Source organism: Tilletiopsis washingtonensis, assembly GCF_003144115.1.
Source record: "Tilletiopsis washingtonensis strain MCA 4186 unplaced genomic scaffold FA09scaffold_4, whole genome shotgun sequence".
Classification (NCBI taxonomy): Eukaryota; Fungi; Basidiomycota; class Exobasidiomycetes; order Entylomatales; genus Tilletiopsis; species Tilletiopsis washingtonensis.
The window spans coordinates 238,577-254,454 of NW_020312001.1; the positions used below are offsets into that span (position 1 = coordinate 238,577).

A 15,878-nucleotide genomic window follows, 5' to 3' on the forward strand; every position below is an offset into this window, starting at 1 on the left:
GAGCGGCACGCTGACAGCACGTACTGCGGCGGCACGAGGAAGCCGAAGGGTGTGCTGAGTGCCTCAGAGCAGCAGCTGCCGCTGCTCGAGTCTAGTCGGGTGTCAGCGCATGCAGCTGCAGAATCGACCCGCAACGTTGCGAGTCTGAGTGTCTGGATGCTGCGTCTGGCGTCGTCCGTACAGCCGCAGCGAGAGGACGACTTCCTGGGGCGCCTCTGCATTCCTTGTCTGGCTGCAGCTGTGCCGTGCTGCTGCGAATCGCAACGCCCCTCACTGTCAGCGCTGCTGTTGCTGATGCTGCGTGCCCGCCGCCGCCGCCGCCTGCTCGTGCCGCGGCCAAGCTGTGTGCGAGTGCGGGGTATCACGCGGCGGGCGCCGGCCTGCGCATATAGCCGGCTGGCGCGCCGGCCCGGAGCTGCCCAGCTCCTCGCTCGACCACCACCACACCTCAGCCGCAGCATGCCGCCCGCCACGCAGACCTTCAAGACGCCCGACGGCGCCCAGCTCGCCTTCCGCGTGCACGGCCCCGAGCATGTGGGCTCGGTGCGCCCGCTCGTGCTCATCATGGGCATGTCCGGCGTCATGGAGGACTGGTCGCCGCTCGTCGAGGCGCTCGCCGTGAGCCGGCCCGGTGAGTCGGCTGGCAGCGGCGGCGGCGAGAATCGACACGTGTGCCAGATGTACGGCACAAGCGTGCTGACGATGTCGCGCCGCAGTGCTCATCTCGGACCACCGCGCCATCGGCGCCTCGCTGGCGCCGCCCGAGTGGGACATGGACCTCTCGCACGAGGGCATGGCGCTCGACGTGCTCCACCTCGTCGCCTCGCTCGGCAAGGCGTGGCGCTCCGTCGACATGCTCGGCTGGTCGATGGGCGGCCACATCCTGCAGGTGCTCCTGACGCTGCCGTCGGCCAAGGAGGCCAAGCAGGGCGGGCTTGACGTCGAGGGCATCCATGTGGCGCACGCCATCCTCACTGGCACCATGACCGTGAGGCGCATGTGCAGCATGGGTATTCGGGCCATGGCGCTGACAAGGTGGCTACTAGAAATTGCCGCGAGGAGACTTCCACCCGGACATGATCGCCGAGGCGTGAGTGAGGTAGCGCTCGACCGGGTGCGAGCGGCATGCTCACCCACTGCACACCGCCTGCAGAGCTGCCAAGGCGCCAAAGGACCAGCGCAAGCGCATCATGTCGCAGATGTTGATGGAGTACCGTGAGCTCCGGTGTGGACGTGCTAGCGCTGCTGTGGCTCATGCGGCGCCACGCAGAGTACTTCCCGGAGTGGCTGCAGTCTTCGCAAGACAGTGAGTGCAGCGGCCTACGTCTGCCACCACTGCTGAGCGTGGCGCTGTGCAGACCGCGACCTGGTGCGCCGGCGAGTGGACGTCTCGCTGGCGACCAAGCGGCCGCAGGAGGTGAGCACACCACCATGCTCTACGCCCGAGCCGGCGCCAGTCTGACGCGCAGCAGATCATCGGCCTGCAGATCATGGCCATCTCCAACGTCGACACGCGGCCGGAGCTGCATCGCATCCCGCGCAGCCTGCCCGTGCTCGTCATTCACGGGCTGCGCGACCGCATGGTCGCGTATCCCGAGAGTGAGGTGCTCATGGAGCACATCAAGCACGCCAAGCGCCTGCAGACGCCGACAGACCAGGTGCGTGGCTGGCGCGGCAAGTGCATGTGTGCACGCTGCTGACGATGTCGCACCGGCAACAGATCGGACACTTCTGGTAAGCCACGTCGTCCTGACTCGCTCCCTCCTAGCGCTGACCCGCGCCTCCAGGTTCGACTTCCTTCCCGGCAAATACTGGCGCGAGTCGATCGACGAGTTTCTCCAGCAGCAGGGCACGCCGGGCGCGGCCAAGCTGTAGAGGAAGACGCTGCTGCACGCACTGCAATGCACATGGTGGATATATAGACTGGCGCCTGGCGCTGCCGAGCGCTGGTCAGGAGGACGTCGCCTTGGCGGCGCGCTCGAAGTTGCTGGCCAGGGCAGCGTTGACCTCCTCCGGGAGTCTGAAGAGCGACGCGGCGAGATCAGTGCACGCCAGCAAGGCTGTCAGGAAGCTCTCGACTCACTGCATCGGCAGCGCATGCCCTGCGGCCTTGAAGATGTGGTACTCGGCCGCGGGCAAGTGCTTGTGCAGGAACTCGGAGTTCGCCGGGTTCACGAGGTTGTCCTCGTCGCCCGTCAGGATGGCCATCGCCGGGACGTGCTCGTTGATCTCGCGCAGCTGTGCCGACGAGACACGATGTGTCGCGACGGCTCGCAGCTGGGCAAAGGCACCGGCGAGCGTCTGGCGCCGAGTGAAGGCGAAGCGCCACTTGAAGAGCTGCACAGGGCATCAGCAAGCGCTCACGCTGCACGCGCGAGCCGCTGCTCACCTCGCATGTGGCCTCTCGCCTTGTGCGGCTGCTGTCGTTCGGATCCCGCTCGGCGAGCCATGAGGCGGGGAAGAGCATGTCGCATACGCGCTCCACGCGGTATTGGTCGGAGTCGAGATTGAGGATGCGTCCGGCGAGGATGCGCGCGATGGTCTGGACGCCGGACAGCTGCAAGCAAGAAAGAGTGAGCAACAGGCTGCGTCGAGCGCTCTTTGGCGCAGCTCACCGGCGGCAGCGACGTGAGGATGTTCTTCTCGCCGCGCCCCTGTCCGCTCGTCGTGCTGATGAGGGAGAGACTCGCAACGCGCTGCGGTGCAGTCTTGGCGATCTCGAGCGCGATCATGCCTCCCATGCTCACGCCCACGACGTTGAGCTGCCGCTCCTCGCTCCAGCCAACGTGGTCGCACAGCTCGAGCACGTCGAGCGCCATCTCGGACGTGCTGCACCGACGTCAGCAGAAGCGCTGCGGCGTCTCTGCCGCGCCACTCACGAGTATGGCCCTGCCGGCGTGTCGCTGTTGCCGTACCCCCGGTTGTCGAGCACCAGCACGGAGTACTGCTCGTCGGCGCCGAAGTGTTCCACCTGCTTCAGCCAGCTGTGCGGCTGTCAGCTGAAGCACCGGCCAGCATACACGCTGCAGCAGCGCTCACCCGAAGCACGAGTTGTTCAGGCCCATGATGTACACCACCTTGCGCGGGCCCTTGCCGTGCCGCTCGTAGTACACATTGAAGCCCGGGTCGGCCGTCGGCAGCTTCGCGCCCTTGCTCAGCGCATCGGCGCTCGGCTCTTTGTTCTTGCCCTCCGGCACACGCTTGTGTGCCACGCGCACGAGGCCCTTCTCAGCGAGCGTGTCGGGACTGAAGACGGAGGGCGCAAAGGTGCCGGCGGCCTCCTCGCGCGCGCGGAGGGCCGCGAGCGCGTCGGCGCTGCCGCCGCGGTAGATGGCGCCTAGCGGCACAGGAATCTCAGCCATGCTGGGCGTGTCCGTAGTCTCGCGAGGAGATCAGAGCAGCGAGGTGCAGGTGGACCGGAGAGTGCGGCGGGGCGCGGTGCAGTGCTGGTGGTGCTGAGCTAGGATTCGCCTCCACGCCGCGGCGCAGCAGGGGGCATCAGCATCCGTGATAGCGGCACCGGCACTCGGGCCGCGTTCTCAAGCGGCACCGCACAGACCTACCTTGCCTCGCCCCATTCCAGCAGTCACAGGTCAGAGTGACGACAACCCGCAGCTTCGCTTGCTCATGTGTGAACGCTGCATGCGCTCGGGCGGCCACAGCCTGATGCTCAGCTGCGTTGTTCAAGGCTGTGGCGCAGAAGACGCAGGGACAGCCGTCCCTGCGCGCAGGGCGACATGCGGTCATGCGCACGCGAAAGACGCGGGCAGATCGAGGAGATCGCCCAAGATCCTTTTTCAAGTAGAGTACAAGGGGACACAGGAGAGAGCAGGTGCAAAGGAGTGGAGGTGCGTGGGATTGAGGATGAAGGAGTGAAGGAGGAAAGAGGAGGTTGCTTGGCCCGCGGTTCGGCGCCCCGATGCAGCTGCACCAGGCGCAGCGCCAGCAGGAGACAGGCCCGCGGCAGCGGCCAGACATGCTCACTCGTACTCGCTGTCCGACTCGCTGTCCGACTCCTCCTCGGAGCTGCTCTCGACGTGGTCGTCGTGTGCGCCTGCTTGCGTCGCCGCTGCGGGCTGAGCAGAGCCGCCTGAGGACACGCAGTCGGCATCAGCAGCTGCAGCGCGCGCGGCCGCCTGCCGCACAACTCACCAGCCTCGGCATTGTCGAACTGCATGAGCTGCTCCTGCAGCTTCAGAATGCGTGCCGCCTCTTCTCCCTCGTCCAGATTCTTTCTCTTGACGCCGCCCGTGCCTCGCTTCCGCCCGTCCGCAGCGGCCTTGCCCGTCGGCGCCTTCTTGACCTTTGGCTTGACGACGTAGCGGTACAGGCGGTACAGCGTCCGCGGCGAGAGGTCGTCGATGTCCAGCTCGATCTCCTCGTCGTCGGCCGACGTCTGCGGCTTGTCCTCTGCGATGATGCGCAGCGCGCCCTCGAGGCGTTCGTCGGGCAGCTGCGTGATCTTTGCAGCCAGCTCCTCCTTCTGGTGATAGGACACGACGCGCACCTCCTCCTCCTCGCCGCCGCCGCCTCCGCCAGCCTTCTTCGGCGCGGCCTTCTTCTTGTGCGCCTTCGGCTGCTTGGGCTCCTCGGCCGCCGAGGCCGCAGCCTGCGCGCCCGAGCCCGAAGCCTTGGCCTTCTTCGGCGCCGGCGCCTTCTTCTTTGCCGCAGGGCTGCTGCCGGCTGCGTCGCTCGCCGCGCGCTTCTTGCCGGCCTTGCTGCCCGCGGTTGAGGCCAGACTGGCCTTGGCAGAGGCCAGTGCCTTCGTGCTGCCCTTGCTCGCCGTCTTGCCCGCCTTCTCCGTCGCTTCCAGCTCGGCCTTGAGCGCGGCAATCTGGCGCTTCAGCATAGCGGCACGGTCTCCCTCGTCTGCGTCTCTCGTCAGCCGGTCCGTCTGCAAGCAAGGCCGTACAGACGCTTCTCACCCTCATCATCATCCTCTCCTAGCGCATCCTCGTCTTCGTCGTCTTCCATCTCGGGCGACATCTCCTTGGCCTTGGGCATCTTCTTCATGCGCTCGCGGAACAGCGCGCGCGTGCGCTCGCCCATGATGAACACGTCCGAGCCAGGCGTGTTGAAGGTAAAGCAGTTGTCGAAGAGCAGGTTCATGTCGGCCTCGAACTCGGCGAGGTCGTTGTAGTCGCCCTGCTTGAGCTTGCCGTCGATGGTGTCGAGCGCGATGGGACGCTTGATCATCGCGTAGTACGCTGGCGCAAAGTCCAGGGACTTGTCGGGCACCGAGTCGAACACCCACGTGAACTCGCGCGCGCCCTTCTCGCGCAGCAGCGCCGAGACGACCTTGGATGCGTACTTGAGCTCGTCTGCGGCGACGCGCTCGGCGTGTGCGCGCTGCCGCGGCGTCATCGTCTTGCCCTTGCGCTTCGAGACGGAGGCCTTGCGCCCGCCAGTGCTGACGCCAGCACCACCGGCGCCCGGCATGTCACTCCACGGCAGGTCGCGCGACGGAGGCGGGTGCACTTCGCGCTTCGGTCGTCCAGTCGTGTCGACCGAGGAGCGACGAATCGTGGGCACGGAGGCTGACGACTGCAAGAGACAGGTCAGCGCTACGCTCTATGGCCCGGCGAACACAGCGGACGTCGCCCACTCACGCGCCGGGCCTTCGCCTCGGGCTGCGCGCGCACACAAGCGGCCAGTCAGCGGCAGATAAATCATGCACGCCTCTCTTGTCCAGCTCCCACTCTGCGCGCCGAACTCACAGTGGGTGCGGTCTCGGAAGGCGGCAGCTTCGGCAGCTGCCCATCAAAGAGCGTCTCGAGCGTGTCGCCACTCTGGGAGATGGGATGATCGGGCCCGTTGAACAGGCGGCAGTTGTTGAAGATGCGGCGCACATCCTGCTCCCACTCCTTCGCGCTGCCATAGACGTCGCGCGTCGCGTCGAGCTTGTACAGGGCAGCCTTGCGGATCGCCTCGGTCGGGCGGCGACTCAGCGCAGCAGACGAAAACGAAAGCTTCAGGCCGATGGTGGTGAAGTCCATCGGCTCCTTGACAATGCTGGGATAGTGCGGGATGCCGAGCGCCTGGGGATCGACAGGCTCGAGGAAGTTCAGTGCTTCAGAACGGCTGCGGAGTGACTTGATGACCGACTGCGCGAACTTGAGCTGCGCGGCTGTCATGCCCACGGCCGACGCAGGTGCGAGCGAGGTGACGGAGGGAGACGCAGGCGCAGTGGTGTCGAGCTCAAAGGGCGCCACAGACTTGCGCTGGCGCTTCGCCGCAGGCGTGGCGTCGCCATTGGCGCCGACGGGCGGCGAGGAGGCGGGGCCGCTCGGAGAGCTGGCAGCGGGAGCAGCAGCGGCGACGAACGCTGCGGGCTCCGGCATGTCGATGGCGGACGACATGGGGCCCGAGGCGGCATCTGCGTCGGAGGCCGGCACGGGGTCCGACATGGCAACATCACTTGGCGCCGCCGCTGCACCAGGGCTGGAGCCGAGCGCCACTGGCTCTCCCGCTGCTTCGCCGCCGACTGTGACCGGGCTCAGCTTGGTTGGAGCGGCACCATTCGTCGCGGCGGCCGTGTCTGGAGGATGATGCACGGCGTTAGCGCCCCTGCAGGGGAAGAGCACGCCGCCGAGGCCAGGCGAGAGTCGCAGACTGTGGCCGCGCATGCTGCGCTGCAGCTGACGAGCGACCTTCTGCATGGCCCCGCGCAGCAGTCACTCACCCGATGCGCCGTTGGCCGCCAGTCCCTCGGCCGCACTGCCCTCCACCTTGACATCATGGGCAGACTCGTGTGCTCCAGGCACAGCTTCCGCGCCGCTCGACGCGTCGCCGTTGGCGTGGGCCGGCGCAGGAGCCGGCGCAGGGGCCGGGGCCGGTGCGGCCGGCGGCATGATCGAGTCGAGCGAAGACATGGCGGCGCAGCGGACAGCAGGAGCGGCGGCTCGGGGCGAGGGCGCGCGCTCTGCAGTGCAATCAGTGCAGCAGTTCGGGCGCGAGAGTGAGCGGCGTGAAGAGGGAGCAGTGCGCAGCGGCGTGGATGGCAGGTGGCACACTGCTGGCGGGGCAGGCGGAGATGGTGGAGCGAAGGCAAGGAGCGCTGCGCTCTGCGATGCGGCGGCCGCCACGCGGCGCGCGACGCGGCGGCGGCTGCGCGACGCGCCGTTCTCACGCCCCTCGGCCTGCGGGCTCATCACCGGCGCCGGCCCTGCTGGAAGGACGGCAGGGCAGGCGTGCACGTGACGAAGACGGCACTTTCGCCGCGGCTTCCGGCGTGCACGCCGGCCGTGCCTCCCGGTCACTGCGGCTGCTGTTGCTCTGCGCAACCCTGCCTCGTCCCCTCTCTCGTTCCCGCCCTCTCGTTCCTAGACGCGCTCTGCCCAGGCGCTGCTCTCTGCTCCCGCTCCAGCCTCGCTTTCCCGCAGTCGTCTCTCCCGCTCCCGCTCGCTTGTCCGCTCATCGCCTCGACGCCCTTCGCGACTCTGACTCATCGTGACGCCTCTGCCGCTCTCGCCTCGCCTGCTCCACCGCACAGCTCTGCACCGACACCCGGCGGCGGGACGCCCTGGCTCCGCATCCTGCCGTCCTGAAAGATCTGCATCGCAAGCATTCATCGTCTCCTGGCCCCCGTGTCATCTCACATCATGCTTCCGTCGCCACACCTTGCGCACTGCTCCTGGCCGCCATGGGGCGCCGAGGACTGGACGCCATGCTTCCGGCACGAGTGAGTAGATCGCCACTGTCTGGCGCTTGCGAGCAGCGCTCACGCCGCCTGCAGAGTGCTTGATGGCTTCCTGCCCCTCCTCGCCCTTGCCCTCTCCGCCGCGCTGCTCGTGACGCATCAGCTGCGGTCGTCTCGGCGGAGCCAGCGCTCCGCCGGCGCCGTAGCCGGGCTCGATCCTCAGGCCTCTTCCTTCACCGTTCGCTCTCGGGCTGCCTCTGTGCCACCGCCAGTGCGACGCTCGCTGCCAGTGCGTGCGCTGCAGACGCTCCTGCCTTGGAACTCGCAGCGCCTGCTCCCGCGGCGCGCGGCCCGCACGACAGCGCCGCCGCCCGCGTCGACTTTGACGCAGGCGCAGCTGCTCGTCTGGCGCACCGAGAACCAGGTCATCGTCAACGAGGTGCACCGCACGCCCCTCATCGCTGCCACGCCTGAGCAGGCTGCCAGTGACCGTCGCGCCGAGATCGCCAAGCGCGCGGTGGAGTGCGCCGGCAGCATCGTCATGGTCGGCCTGCACGCGGCTGACGTGCACGACAAGGGCTGGGCATGGACAGTGCTCTGGGTGAGTGCGGTGCGGGGCGGTCGGGCGGCGCATCGCTGATGCTGCTTGCGACGCCAGGCATACATCGCAATCATCTCGATGGCTTCCCTCACCACGAAGCGCTCGCTCTTCCTGCACAAGGGACTTCTGATCCTCGTCGCCTTTCTCGTGTCGCTGTCCGAGCTCCGGTCGGTTGTGCTCGCACGGCAGGCGTGGAGACTGGCGGCAGTACAGTGCGGACTGAGCCTCTTCTTGGCCCTGCCGACTCTTTTCGCACCGATGCACACACGGCTGCCGCTGCGCCTGCGTGCGATCCACGCGTCGATGCGGCCGCGCGACATCTTTGCCGAGGCCGGCACCGCTATCCCGAGCCCGCGTCTCGAAGCGCACGACGCGGCCTTCGCCGTGCCAGACGAGTCTCTGGGCGAGGCAGTGCACGCTGCTCCTCATCCCTCCATCTCTCACAGCGCGGGCGGGCCGGAGTTCTCCAACGCCACGCCCGCGCTGGAGCCGGCAAACGTCGCCAGCATTGGCACGAAGGTGCCGCTCATCCCATCGCCAGAGGTGCGCGCCAGTCTCTACTCCCGCGCCGCCTTCGGCTTCGTCACGCCGGCGATTCGGCGGCATTACCGCGAGCAATTCACGCTGGCGACCGTGCCGGACCTGGCGCCTGCCGATCATGCCGCCTCCGTCGTGGCCGGCTTCCGTGCCGGCAGCTCGAAGGGTGTGGTGCACGAGGCCGAAGGCGTCGTCGAGGAGCTCGCGCCTGGCGAGGGAGCACTGCATTGGCGTCTCATTCGGCACTTCCTGCCCCTCATCATCAGTCAGCAGATCTTCGCCGCCATTGGCGCATTCGCCGTCATGACTCCGCCTATCGGCCTGCGTCTGATTCTTGGCTTCGTTGCGGACCGCGATCGCAAGCGTGCCGAGGGCGAGGAGGGCGGCCTGAGCTACCACATGGCTGGTGAGTCTGTGAGCGACTGGCCATCTCTGGCGCTGAGCTGACGTCTTCTTGCAGTGCTCTATGTGCTGGCAATGGCTGTGGGCCAGCTCGTGGCGTCCGTGATGCAGTCGCAGGCACTCTTTGTCGGCCGGCGCATCTGCATCCGTCTGCGCGCAATCCTCATCTTTGAGATTGTCAACAAGTCGCTGCGGCGCAAGGACACGGGCTCCAGCTCGCGCAAGGCCGCCGGGCAGGATGACGATGACGCGCTGCCGAGCGGTGCCGACAAGAGCGACAAGCCGGCTGTGGACGGCGCCGGCGCTGCAGAGTCTCGCGCCTCCGACGGCGAGGTGACGAACCTCGTCTCCGTCGACGTCTTCAAGGTGTCGGAGATCGGCGCGTACCTGCACTTTCTCTTCCCGCAGAGCCCCATCGAGGTGGGCTTCGCCATGTACCTGCTCGTGCGGCTGCTCGGCTCGAGTGCCGTAGCCGGCTTTGCCGTGCTGCTCTTCAGCGTGCCGCTGCAGACGCTGACCGCGAGCCTCTTCGTGCGTGTGCAAAAGGCGCTGCTCGAGGCGACGGACAAGCGCCTCAACCTGACGACCGAGGTGCTGAACTGCATCAAGACCGTCAAGTTCTTCGCCTGGGAGCGCGCCTTCGAGCGGCGCCTCAACGAGACGCGCGACGCCGAGATGCGCGTGCTGCGGCGGCGCGCCATTGCCTGGATCATCAACGCAATCTCCTTCTTCGGCACACCGATGATCGTCACGCTCGTCACGTTTGCGGTGCACACCAAGGTGCTGAACCGCCCGCTGCCCGCCGAGACGGCCTTTACCGCTCTGGCGCTGTTCAACGCGCTGCGCAACCCGCTCGACACGCTGCCAGATATGGTCGTCAACATCCTCAGCTCGCTCGTGTCGCTGCGCCGCATCGACGCGTTTCTGCGCGAAGAGGAGACGCACAAGTATGAGCAGCTGCTGCGGCCCGAGGACGAGGACGAGGACAGCGAGCTCGAGAGCGAGAGCGAGGGCACGCAGGTCGAGAGCGTGCACGTCGGCTTCAAGGACGCGCGCTTCACGTACTCGGACGACAACGACGAGATCGAGGCTGGCTCGGCCTTCACGCTTGAGCTCGACGTGCGATTCCCGCCGGGCGAGCTGAGCATTATCTGCGGGCCCGTCGGCTCGGGCAAGACCACCACGCTGCTTGCGCTGCTCGGTGAGGCGCGCCAGCTCAGCGGGCGCACGTACTGTCCCTGCCCCGTGGCGCGTGCGCTCGTGGACGTCGACGTCCGCACCGGGCTCAGCGAGACAGTGGCGTACTGTCCGCAGTCGCCGTGGCTGATCGGCGCCACCGTGCGCGAGAACATCACGTTTGGCAGCAGCTTTGACGACGCGCGGTATCGTGCGGTCATTCGCGCGTGTGCCCTCGAGCCCGATCTCAAGGTGCTGGAGTACAGCGACCAGACCGAAGTCGGCGAGCGCGGCACGGCACTCTCGGGCGGACAGAAGGCCCGCATTGCGCTTGCGCGGGCACTCTACTCCCACGCGCGCTACCTCCTCATTGACGATGCGCTCAGCGCCGTCGACGCGCACACGGCCAAGCACCTCTACAAGAACTGTCTCAAGGGTCCTCTGATGGCCGGCCGCACCGTGATCCTCGTGACGCATGCCGTCGCACTCTGCCTGCCCGGCGCCGCCTTCGTGGTGGCACTCAACGACGGCAGCGTGGTGGCGTCTGGCACGGCTGCCGAGGTGCGCGCCTCGGGCGTGCTGGACGACGACATTGCGCCAGGCAAGGAGACAGCAGAAGAGCGGCACGAAGGCACGGAAGAAGAGCCCACGATCGAGGTACTCGACGAGGGCGCCCGTGCAGTTGAGCAGGCCGAGATGCTCAAGAAGCAGGAGAAGAAGGCGCAGCATCTCAACGAGGAGACGTACGGCAAGGGCGCAGTCGGCTTTGCGCCGTACGGCCTGTACCTGCGTAGCTTTGCCGACTCGTGGTGGGGCCTGATGCTGTTCTGGTCTGCCACGCTCGCCGTGTTCGTCGGAGTGCGCGCCGCAGACGTCGGTGGCGCCGCATGGCTGCGCCGCTGGGCTATGCTCTTTGCGCAGCAGAGCGGCGAGCGCGCGCATCTCGACATCGCATCCGCGCCGCACGCAAGCGTCGGGCACTGGCATGGTGGGGCCTCGCTCTCGACGCCGCTGCTCGTTGGGCCGCTGCAGACGTGGTTCAGCAGCGCACCCCAGGCGTCCGCTGCGCCTCCGCAGCTCATCTTTGGCGTCGATTCGGCTCCCGAGCTTCCGAGTGGCGATCTGACGGCGTACTACCTCTCCGTCTACGCCGTGCTCATCCTCGGCTTCATCTTCTTCTCGATGCTGCGCGACGGAATCAGCGAGTTCGGCGCGCTGGCCGCCTCGCGCCGCCTATACCGTCGCATGATGGGCTCCATCCTGCTCGCGCCGCCGCTCTGGTTCGACCGCACGCCCGTCGGACGCATCATGAACCGTCTGAGCAAGGACATCGAGACGATCGACCAGGAGGTCGCGCCCACGCTCATCTTCTTCGTCGACGTCATGCTGCAGAGCGTCGTGATCCTGCTTGTGGCATGCTACGCGGTGCCGGCCTTCATCGGCGCATCGGTGCTTGTCATCGCAGCGGCGTACCTCATCGGCTCGCTGTACATTGTCTCTTCGCGCGACCTCAAGCGTCTCGAGTCGGTCAGCCGCTCGCCCATCTTCACAGCCGTGGGTGAGGTGCTCAACGGTGCCGTAGTCATCCGCGCCTTCGGCGACGCGAGCCGCTTCACGCGGCACTGCCTGCGCCTCATCGACAAGACGAACCGGCCCTTCTTCTTCCTGTGGTACTGCAACCGCTGGCTCTCGATTCGCGTGGACTCGCTGGCCACGGTGGTGACTATGGCGATGGCTCTCTTCCTCGTGCTGAGCCCGCAAGTGGACGCTCCGCTCGCCGGCTTCACGCTCAGCTTCACGATCCAGCTCGTCGAGGCGGTGCTGTGGGTGCTGCGCATGTACACGGCCGCCGAGATCCAGGCCAACAGCGTGGAGCGCATCGACGAATACCTCAAGATCACGCCGGAGCGCCAGGGCGGCGTCGAGCCGCCAGCTGCGTGGCCGACGGACTCGGGCTCGATCGTGGTGAACAACCTCTGCGTGCGCTACTCGCCTGAGCTCAGCCGCGTGCTCGACGGCGTCAGCTTCGAGGTCAAGGCAGGGCAGAAGATCGGCATCGTCGGCCGCACCGGCAGCGGCAAGAGCACGCTCGCGCTGGCCTTCTTCCGCTTCCTCGAGGCCGAGGAGGGCAGCATCAGCATCGACGGCATCGACATCAGCTCAGTGCCGCTGGCAACGCTGCGCGATCGCCTCACGGTGATCCCGCAGGACGCACAGCTCTTTTCTGGCACGGTGCGCTCGAACCTGGACCCCTTCGACCGCTGCGAGGACGGCGAGCTGTGGGCCGTGCTCGAGCGCTGCCAGCTCGTCTCCTCGTCGCAGTCACGCGCGGTGAGCCGAGCGCCGAGTCGCTCTGCCTCGCCCACGCCCGGCGACGACGACTCGCCTGCCTCGACGGTCATCACCAGCCTGGACATGGAGATCATGCAGGGCGGCAAGAATCTGTCCGCCGGCCAGCGGCAGCTGCTTGCGCTGGCCCGAGGACTGCTCAAGCTGCGCCAGTCGCCCATCCTGCTGCTCGACGAGAGCACGGCGAGCCTGGACGCTGCCGCCGACGCGGCGATTCAGCGCACGATTCGCGCCGAGGCGGCGGGCCGGCGCCTGACGATCCTGGTGATTGCACATCGCCTCAAGACCATCGTCGACCACGACCGTGTGCTTGTGCTCGACAAGGGCAAGGTGCTGCAGTTCGGCTCGCCTGCCGAGCTGATCCGCACCGAGGGCGCCTTCAGAGAGCTGTGCGAGCGCAGCGGCGAGTACGACTTGCTCGAGGAGATGGCGCTTAAGGCTGAGCGCATGGCGCAGTGAGGTGCACCGGACAATAGACTTCTCCAGCACTACCGAGTCGAGCTGTGAGCAGGCGCTCGTACAGATGGAGGGTGATTTGCACGCATGCGTAGGAAGCAGGCCGGCGAGGCAGCAACGGAAGCGCTCGCCCTCAAGTCTGAGCGTTGCGGCGCCTCTGGCATTGCGCTTCTATGCTACCATCAGCTCGGCGAGTCGGCACGACCGCCGACGGCGGAGCCAGCAGCATGAGCTGGCGCCGGCGCCTGCTGCGCACAGTGGAAGCCGTGGCTCCGTCATCGATGCCTGCTATATCGTGTCTGGCCGTCGCTTCCGACGCTCGCGACACCTCTCACACGCACGAGCCCGAGCGCAGCCGTTGCATTCGATTGCGCTGCTGCGCAAGCCTGCAGCTGCCCTCATGCACGGACCCAGCGGGCCTCCACCTCCATGACGCTGACTTCACAGCCGCCCTTCTCGTCGTAGTCCGTCCACTCGCCGTCCTCGAACTCGAGCTCCGCAAACGCGGCGCCGGCCTCGCTGACAGCGCGCCAGGTCGTGTGCTCAAAGACGAAGCCCACCGGCTCCATGCCGCGGAACTCGAGCACGCAGAGCGTCGCAAAGTCGGGCCCATCGTACGGCTGGTAGAGCGGTGCCTTCGCGGTCGGTGTCTCGAAGTCTGGCGCAGGGAACTGGTGTCAGCCTTCAGATCCCACGAGAGACATGAGCGGACTCACTTGCCGATGCTGGCCGCTTGCAGAACTGTCCGAGAGAACGTGTGAGCAGATTCGCAAGAGTGCGTCGCAGCGACGCTGGTTTGTCAGTCGAGGCTCGGACGGTGCACTCGCACTGCTGTCACCCTGCAGCACCACTGCTGCGCCGGCTCTCTTGCGGCAACTGCTGCTGCCACGGCCCGGCCTCCAGTCTAGCTTCCGCCCAGACACTTCTCGACGGCGGGTACCACTGAGTCACGCACCTGGCAGCTCATGACGAAGTTGGCCTTGCCCTTGCCGCCCTGCACGTCGACCTCGTCGAGCGGCGAGAAGGACACCTCCTTCTTGTGCTCCTCGTGGCACGACGAGCACTTGACGCGCATCATCAGCGCCGCATCGTCGGTCGCGGGGCGCAGCTTCTGCACGTTGGTGAGCTGCGCAGAGATCTGCAGGGCGAGCTTCTGATGGAGCATGTGGGCAGGGCCTCAGCGGATGCACAGCTGGGTGAGCAGCTGCACGCACCGGCATGGCGGGCAGTGGCAGCGGCGGGCAGGCGGGCTCTGGGTGGCAGCGCACGGGCACGGGCGAGCGTCGGCGTGGTGGGGCACAGGCGGGCCGAACGATAAGCGCGGTCCACGACGAGCAGGACAAGGGTGCGGGCACGACACGGAGAAGCGGCGAGCGGCAAGATGCGAAGGAGGCAGGGGTGCGGAAGACGAAGCGGCGCTCATCGCTGTCGTGTGCGGCGCAGGCTGACGCCGGCCAGCCAGGCGGACGTGTTCCCACGCGGCGCGGTTGCGGCAGCGCCCTTGCTCTTTAGAGCTGTCGCCGCGCCGGCGAGCTCTTCTCCCGACCACCAACTCCCACGTCGCTGCCTGTCCCTGCCACTGCTTCTGTCCCTACACGAGCGCCGTCTCTCGTCGCACAGTCAGAGCTGCGCTTCCGCTGGCGTCTGCGTCTCAGTCGCCCGCCCACTGCACCTCCATCTCCGCTGTGCTGCCACCCTCCCGATGAGCGACTTGCATCCAGCGCACAGCAGCAGCGGCAGCGCCGGCGCCAGCCACCGCGAGGCCGAGCTGCGCGCCCGTCTGGCTGCAGCACGCGAGGCGCCGTCCGAGGGGCGCCGCGACGACCGCCGTGCTGACGAGCGCCACGGCCACGGGCGGCGCGACGAGGAGCGGCCGCACGACGAGCGCGAGGCGCGAGCCTACCCTACGCACGACGAGCGGCGCGACGGCCCGCCGCAGCATAGCCACGGCCCGCCGCCCGGATGGCAGGCTCGTGCTCCGCCGCCAGGCTACGCCGCCGGCCCGCCGCCGGGCTTTGCGGGCGCAGCTTACGATTCCCGCGTGCCGCCGCCGCGCGAGCACGGTGCCGGTGGCTATGGGCCGCCACCGCACATGCAGCCGGGCAGCGGCTGGGGCGCCAGAGGCCAGCAGCAGGGGCCGGACGCATACCGCGAAGACCTCGGCGGCGGCGCGCCGGGCGGCTGGCGAAGAGGACCACCGCAGGGCCAGGGCTACGGAGGCGAGCAGGGCGGCACGAGTTTTTTTGAAAGGTGAGCACGGCCCAGCGGCCGCACGTGTCTTGCGTCTTGTGCTCACCCTTGTCTCGCAGTCGCAACAAGCAGCGCGCAGAGTCGACACTGTCCATCTGGCCTGAGTCGCCACGCTCGCCGCTGCCGTCTGACTCGGAGCGCAAGAAGCACAAGTCCTCTTCGCGACGAGAGAAGGACAAGTCGTCGTCGTCGCGAAAGCACAAGCACGGCTCCTCGCGCAAGCACAAGCGACGCTACTCGAGCTCCGAATCTTCGTCGAGCTCTGACTCCGAAGAGGAGGAGCGCAGACGCCGGCGCAAGAAGGAGAAGAAGCGGGAGAAAGAGGAGCGCAGAGCTGCACGTGCCACGCGGGACAAGCGCAGCGTCTCGCGTGCCGACGAGGTGCGCAACGAGGAGGTGGCACGAGTGGCCAAGAGCGAGACACCCGTCGCTGCAAGCGGCACGGCGTCAGAGGGCGAGGAGCGCACA

The 15,878-nt window shown here is 67.4% G+C and overlaps 5 protein-coding genes across 5 annotated transcripts; 2 read left to right on the forward strand and 3 right to left on the reverse strand.

The window, feature by feature from the left end:
• Positions 1-459: 459 nt before the first annotated feature.
• On the forward strand, positions 460-1,875 carry FA09DRAFT_336834 (alpha/beta-hydrolase; the record flags this gene model as incomplete). Its single annotated transcript, XM_025743927.1, has 9 exons — positions 460-631; positions 717-988; positions 1,047-1,090; positions 1,154-1,215; positions 1,271-1,306; positions 1,359-1,417; positions 1,473-1,658; positions 1,721-1,734; positions 1,788-1,875. The coding sequence occupies 9 exons, from the start codon at positions 460-462 to the stop codon at positions 1,873-1,875; spliced, it is 933 nt and encodes a 310-aa protein (XP_025600272.1).
• On the reverse strand, positions 1,800-3,516 carry FA09DRAFT_328134 (alpha/beta-hydrolase). Its single transcript, XM_025741655.1, has 6 exons — positions 3,040-3,516; positions 2,880-2,984; positions 2,616-2,829; positions 2,390-2,557; positions 2,084-2,337; positions 1,800-2,020 (listed from the first exon to the last, which is right to left on the reverse strand). The coding sequence occupies exons 1-6, from the start codon at positions 3,360-3,362 to the stop codon at positions 1,951-1,953; spliced, it is 1,134 nt and encodes a 377-aa protein (XP_025600273.1). The 5' UTR covers positions 3,363-3,516; the 3' UTR covers positions 1,800-1,950.
• Positions 3,517-3,752: 236 nt separating this feature from the next.
• FA09DRAFT_315563 (Bromodomain-containing protein) lies at positions 3,753-7,042 on the reverse strand. Its single transcript, XM_025740808.1, has 6 exons — positions 6,683-7,042; positions 5,718-6,538; positions 5,610-5,630; positions 4,926-5,544; positions 4,153-4,869; positions 3,753-4,090 (listed from the first exon to the last, which is right to left on the reverse strand). Exons 1-6 carry the CDS (start codon positions 6,870-6,872, stop codon positions 3,981-3,983), a joined length of 2,478 nt encoding a protein of 825 aa, XP_025600274.1. The 5' UTR covers positions 6,873-7,042; the 3' UTR covers positions 3,753-3,980.
• A 252-nt stretch (positions 7,043-7,294) lies between these two features.
• On the forward strand, positions 7,295-13,599 carry FA09DRAFT_328135 (hypothetical protein). The gene is made up of 4 exons (XM_025741656.1): positions 7,295-7,681; positions 7,736-8,240; positions 8,298-9,183; positions 9,238-13,599. Exons 1-4 carry the CDS (start codon positions 7,602-7,604, stop codon positions 13,161-13,163), a joined length of 5,397 nt encoding a protein of 1,798 aa, XP_025600275.1. The 5' UTR covers positions 7,295-7,601; the 3' UTR covers positions 13,164-13,599.
• FA09DRAFT_336838 (DUF866-domain-containing protein) lies at positions 13,559-14,380 on the reverse strand (the record flags this gene model as incomplete). Its single annotated transcript, XM_025743928.1, has 4 exons — positions 13,559-13,818; positions 13,877-13,901; positions 14,116-14,313; positions 14,375-14,380. The coding sequence occupies 4 exons, from the start codon at positions 14,378-14,380 to the stop codon at positions 13,559-13,561; spliced, it is 489 nt and encodes a 162-aa protein (XP_025600276.1).
• Positions 14,381-15,878: the final 1,498 nt, after the last annotated feature.

Coding starts and splice junctions, on each gene's coding strand:
- FA09DRAFT_328134 (XM_025741655.1), bottom strand. CDS start 3,362: ATGGCTGAGATTCCTGTGCCGCTAGGCGCCATCTACCGCGGCGGCAGC. Junction 2,985..3,039: donor CTGAACAACTCGTGCTTCGG/GTGAGCGCTGCT, acceptor ACAGCCGCACAG/CTGGCTGAAGCAGGTGGAAC. Junction 2,338..2,389: donor GGCGAGAGGCCACATGCGAG/GTGAGCAGCGGC, acceptor TGCCCTGTGCAG/CTCTTCAAGTGGCGCTTCGC.
- FA09DRAFT_315563 (XM_025740808.1), bottom strand. CDS start 6,872: ATGTCTTCGCTCGACTCGATCATGCCGCCGGCCGCACCGGCCCCGGCC. Junction 5,631..5,717: donor CTTCCGAGACCGCACCCACT/GTGAGTTCGGCG, acceptor GTGCGCGCGCAG/CCCGAGGCGAAGGCCCGGCG. Junction 5,545..5,609: donor CCGAGGCGAAGGCCCGGCGC/GTGAGTGGGCGA, acceptor TGTCTCTTGCAG/TCGTCAGCCTCCGTGCCCAC.
- FA09DRAFT_328135 (XM_025741656.1), top strand. CDS start 7,602: ATGCTTCCGTCGCCACACCTTGCGCACTGCTCCTGGCCGCCATGGGGC. Junction 7,682..7,735: donor ACGCCATGCTTCCGGCACGA/GTGAGTAGATCG, acceptor CGCCGCCTGCAG/AGTGCTTGATGGCTTCCTGC. Junction 9,184..9,237: donor CCTGAGCTACCACATGGCTG/GTGAGTCTGTGA, acceptor GTCTTCTTGCAG/TGCTCTATGTGCTGGCAATG.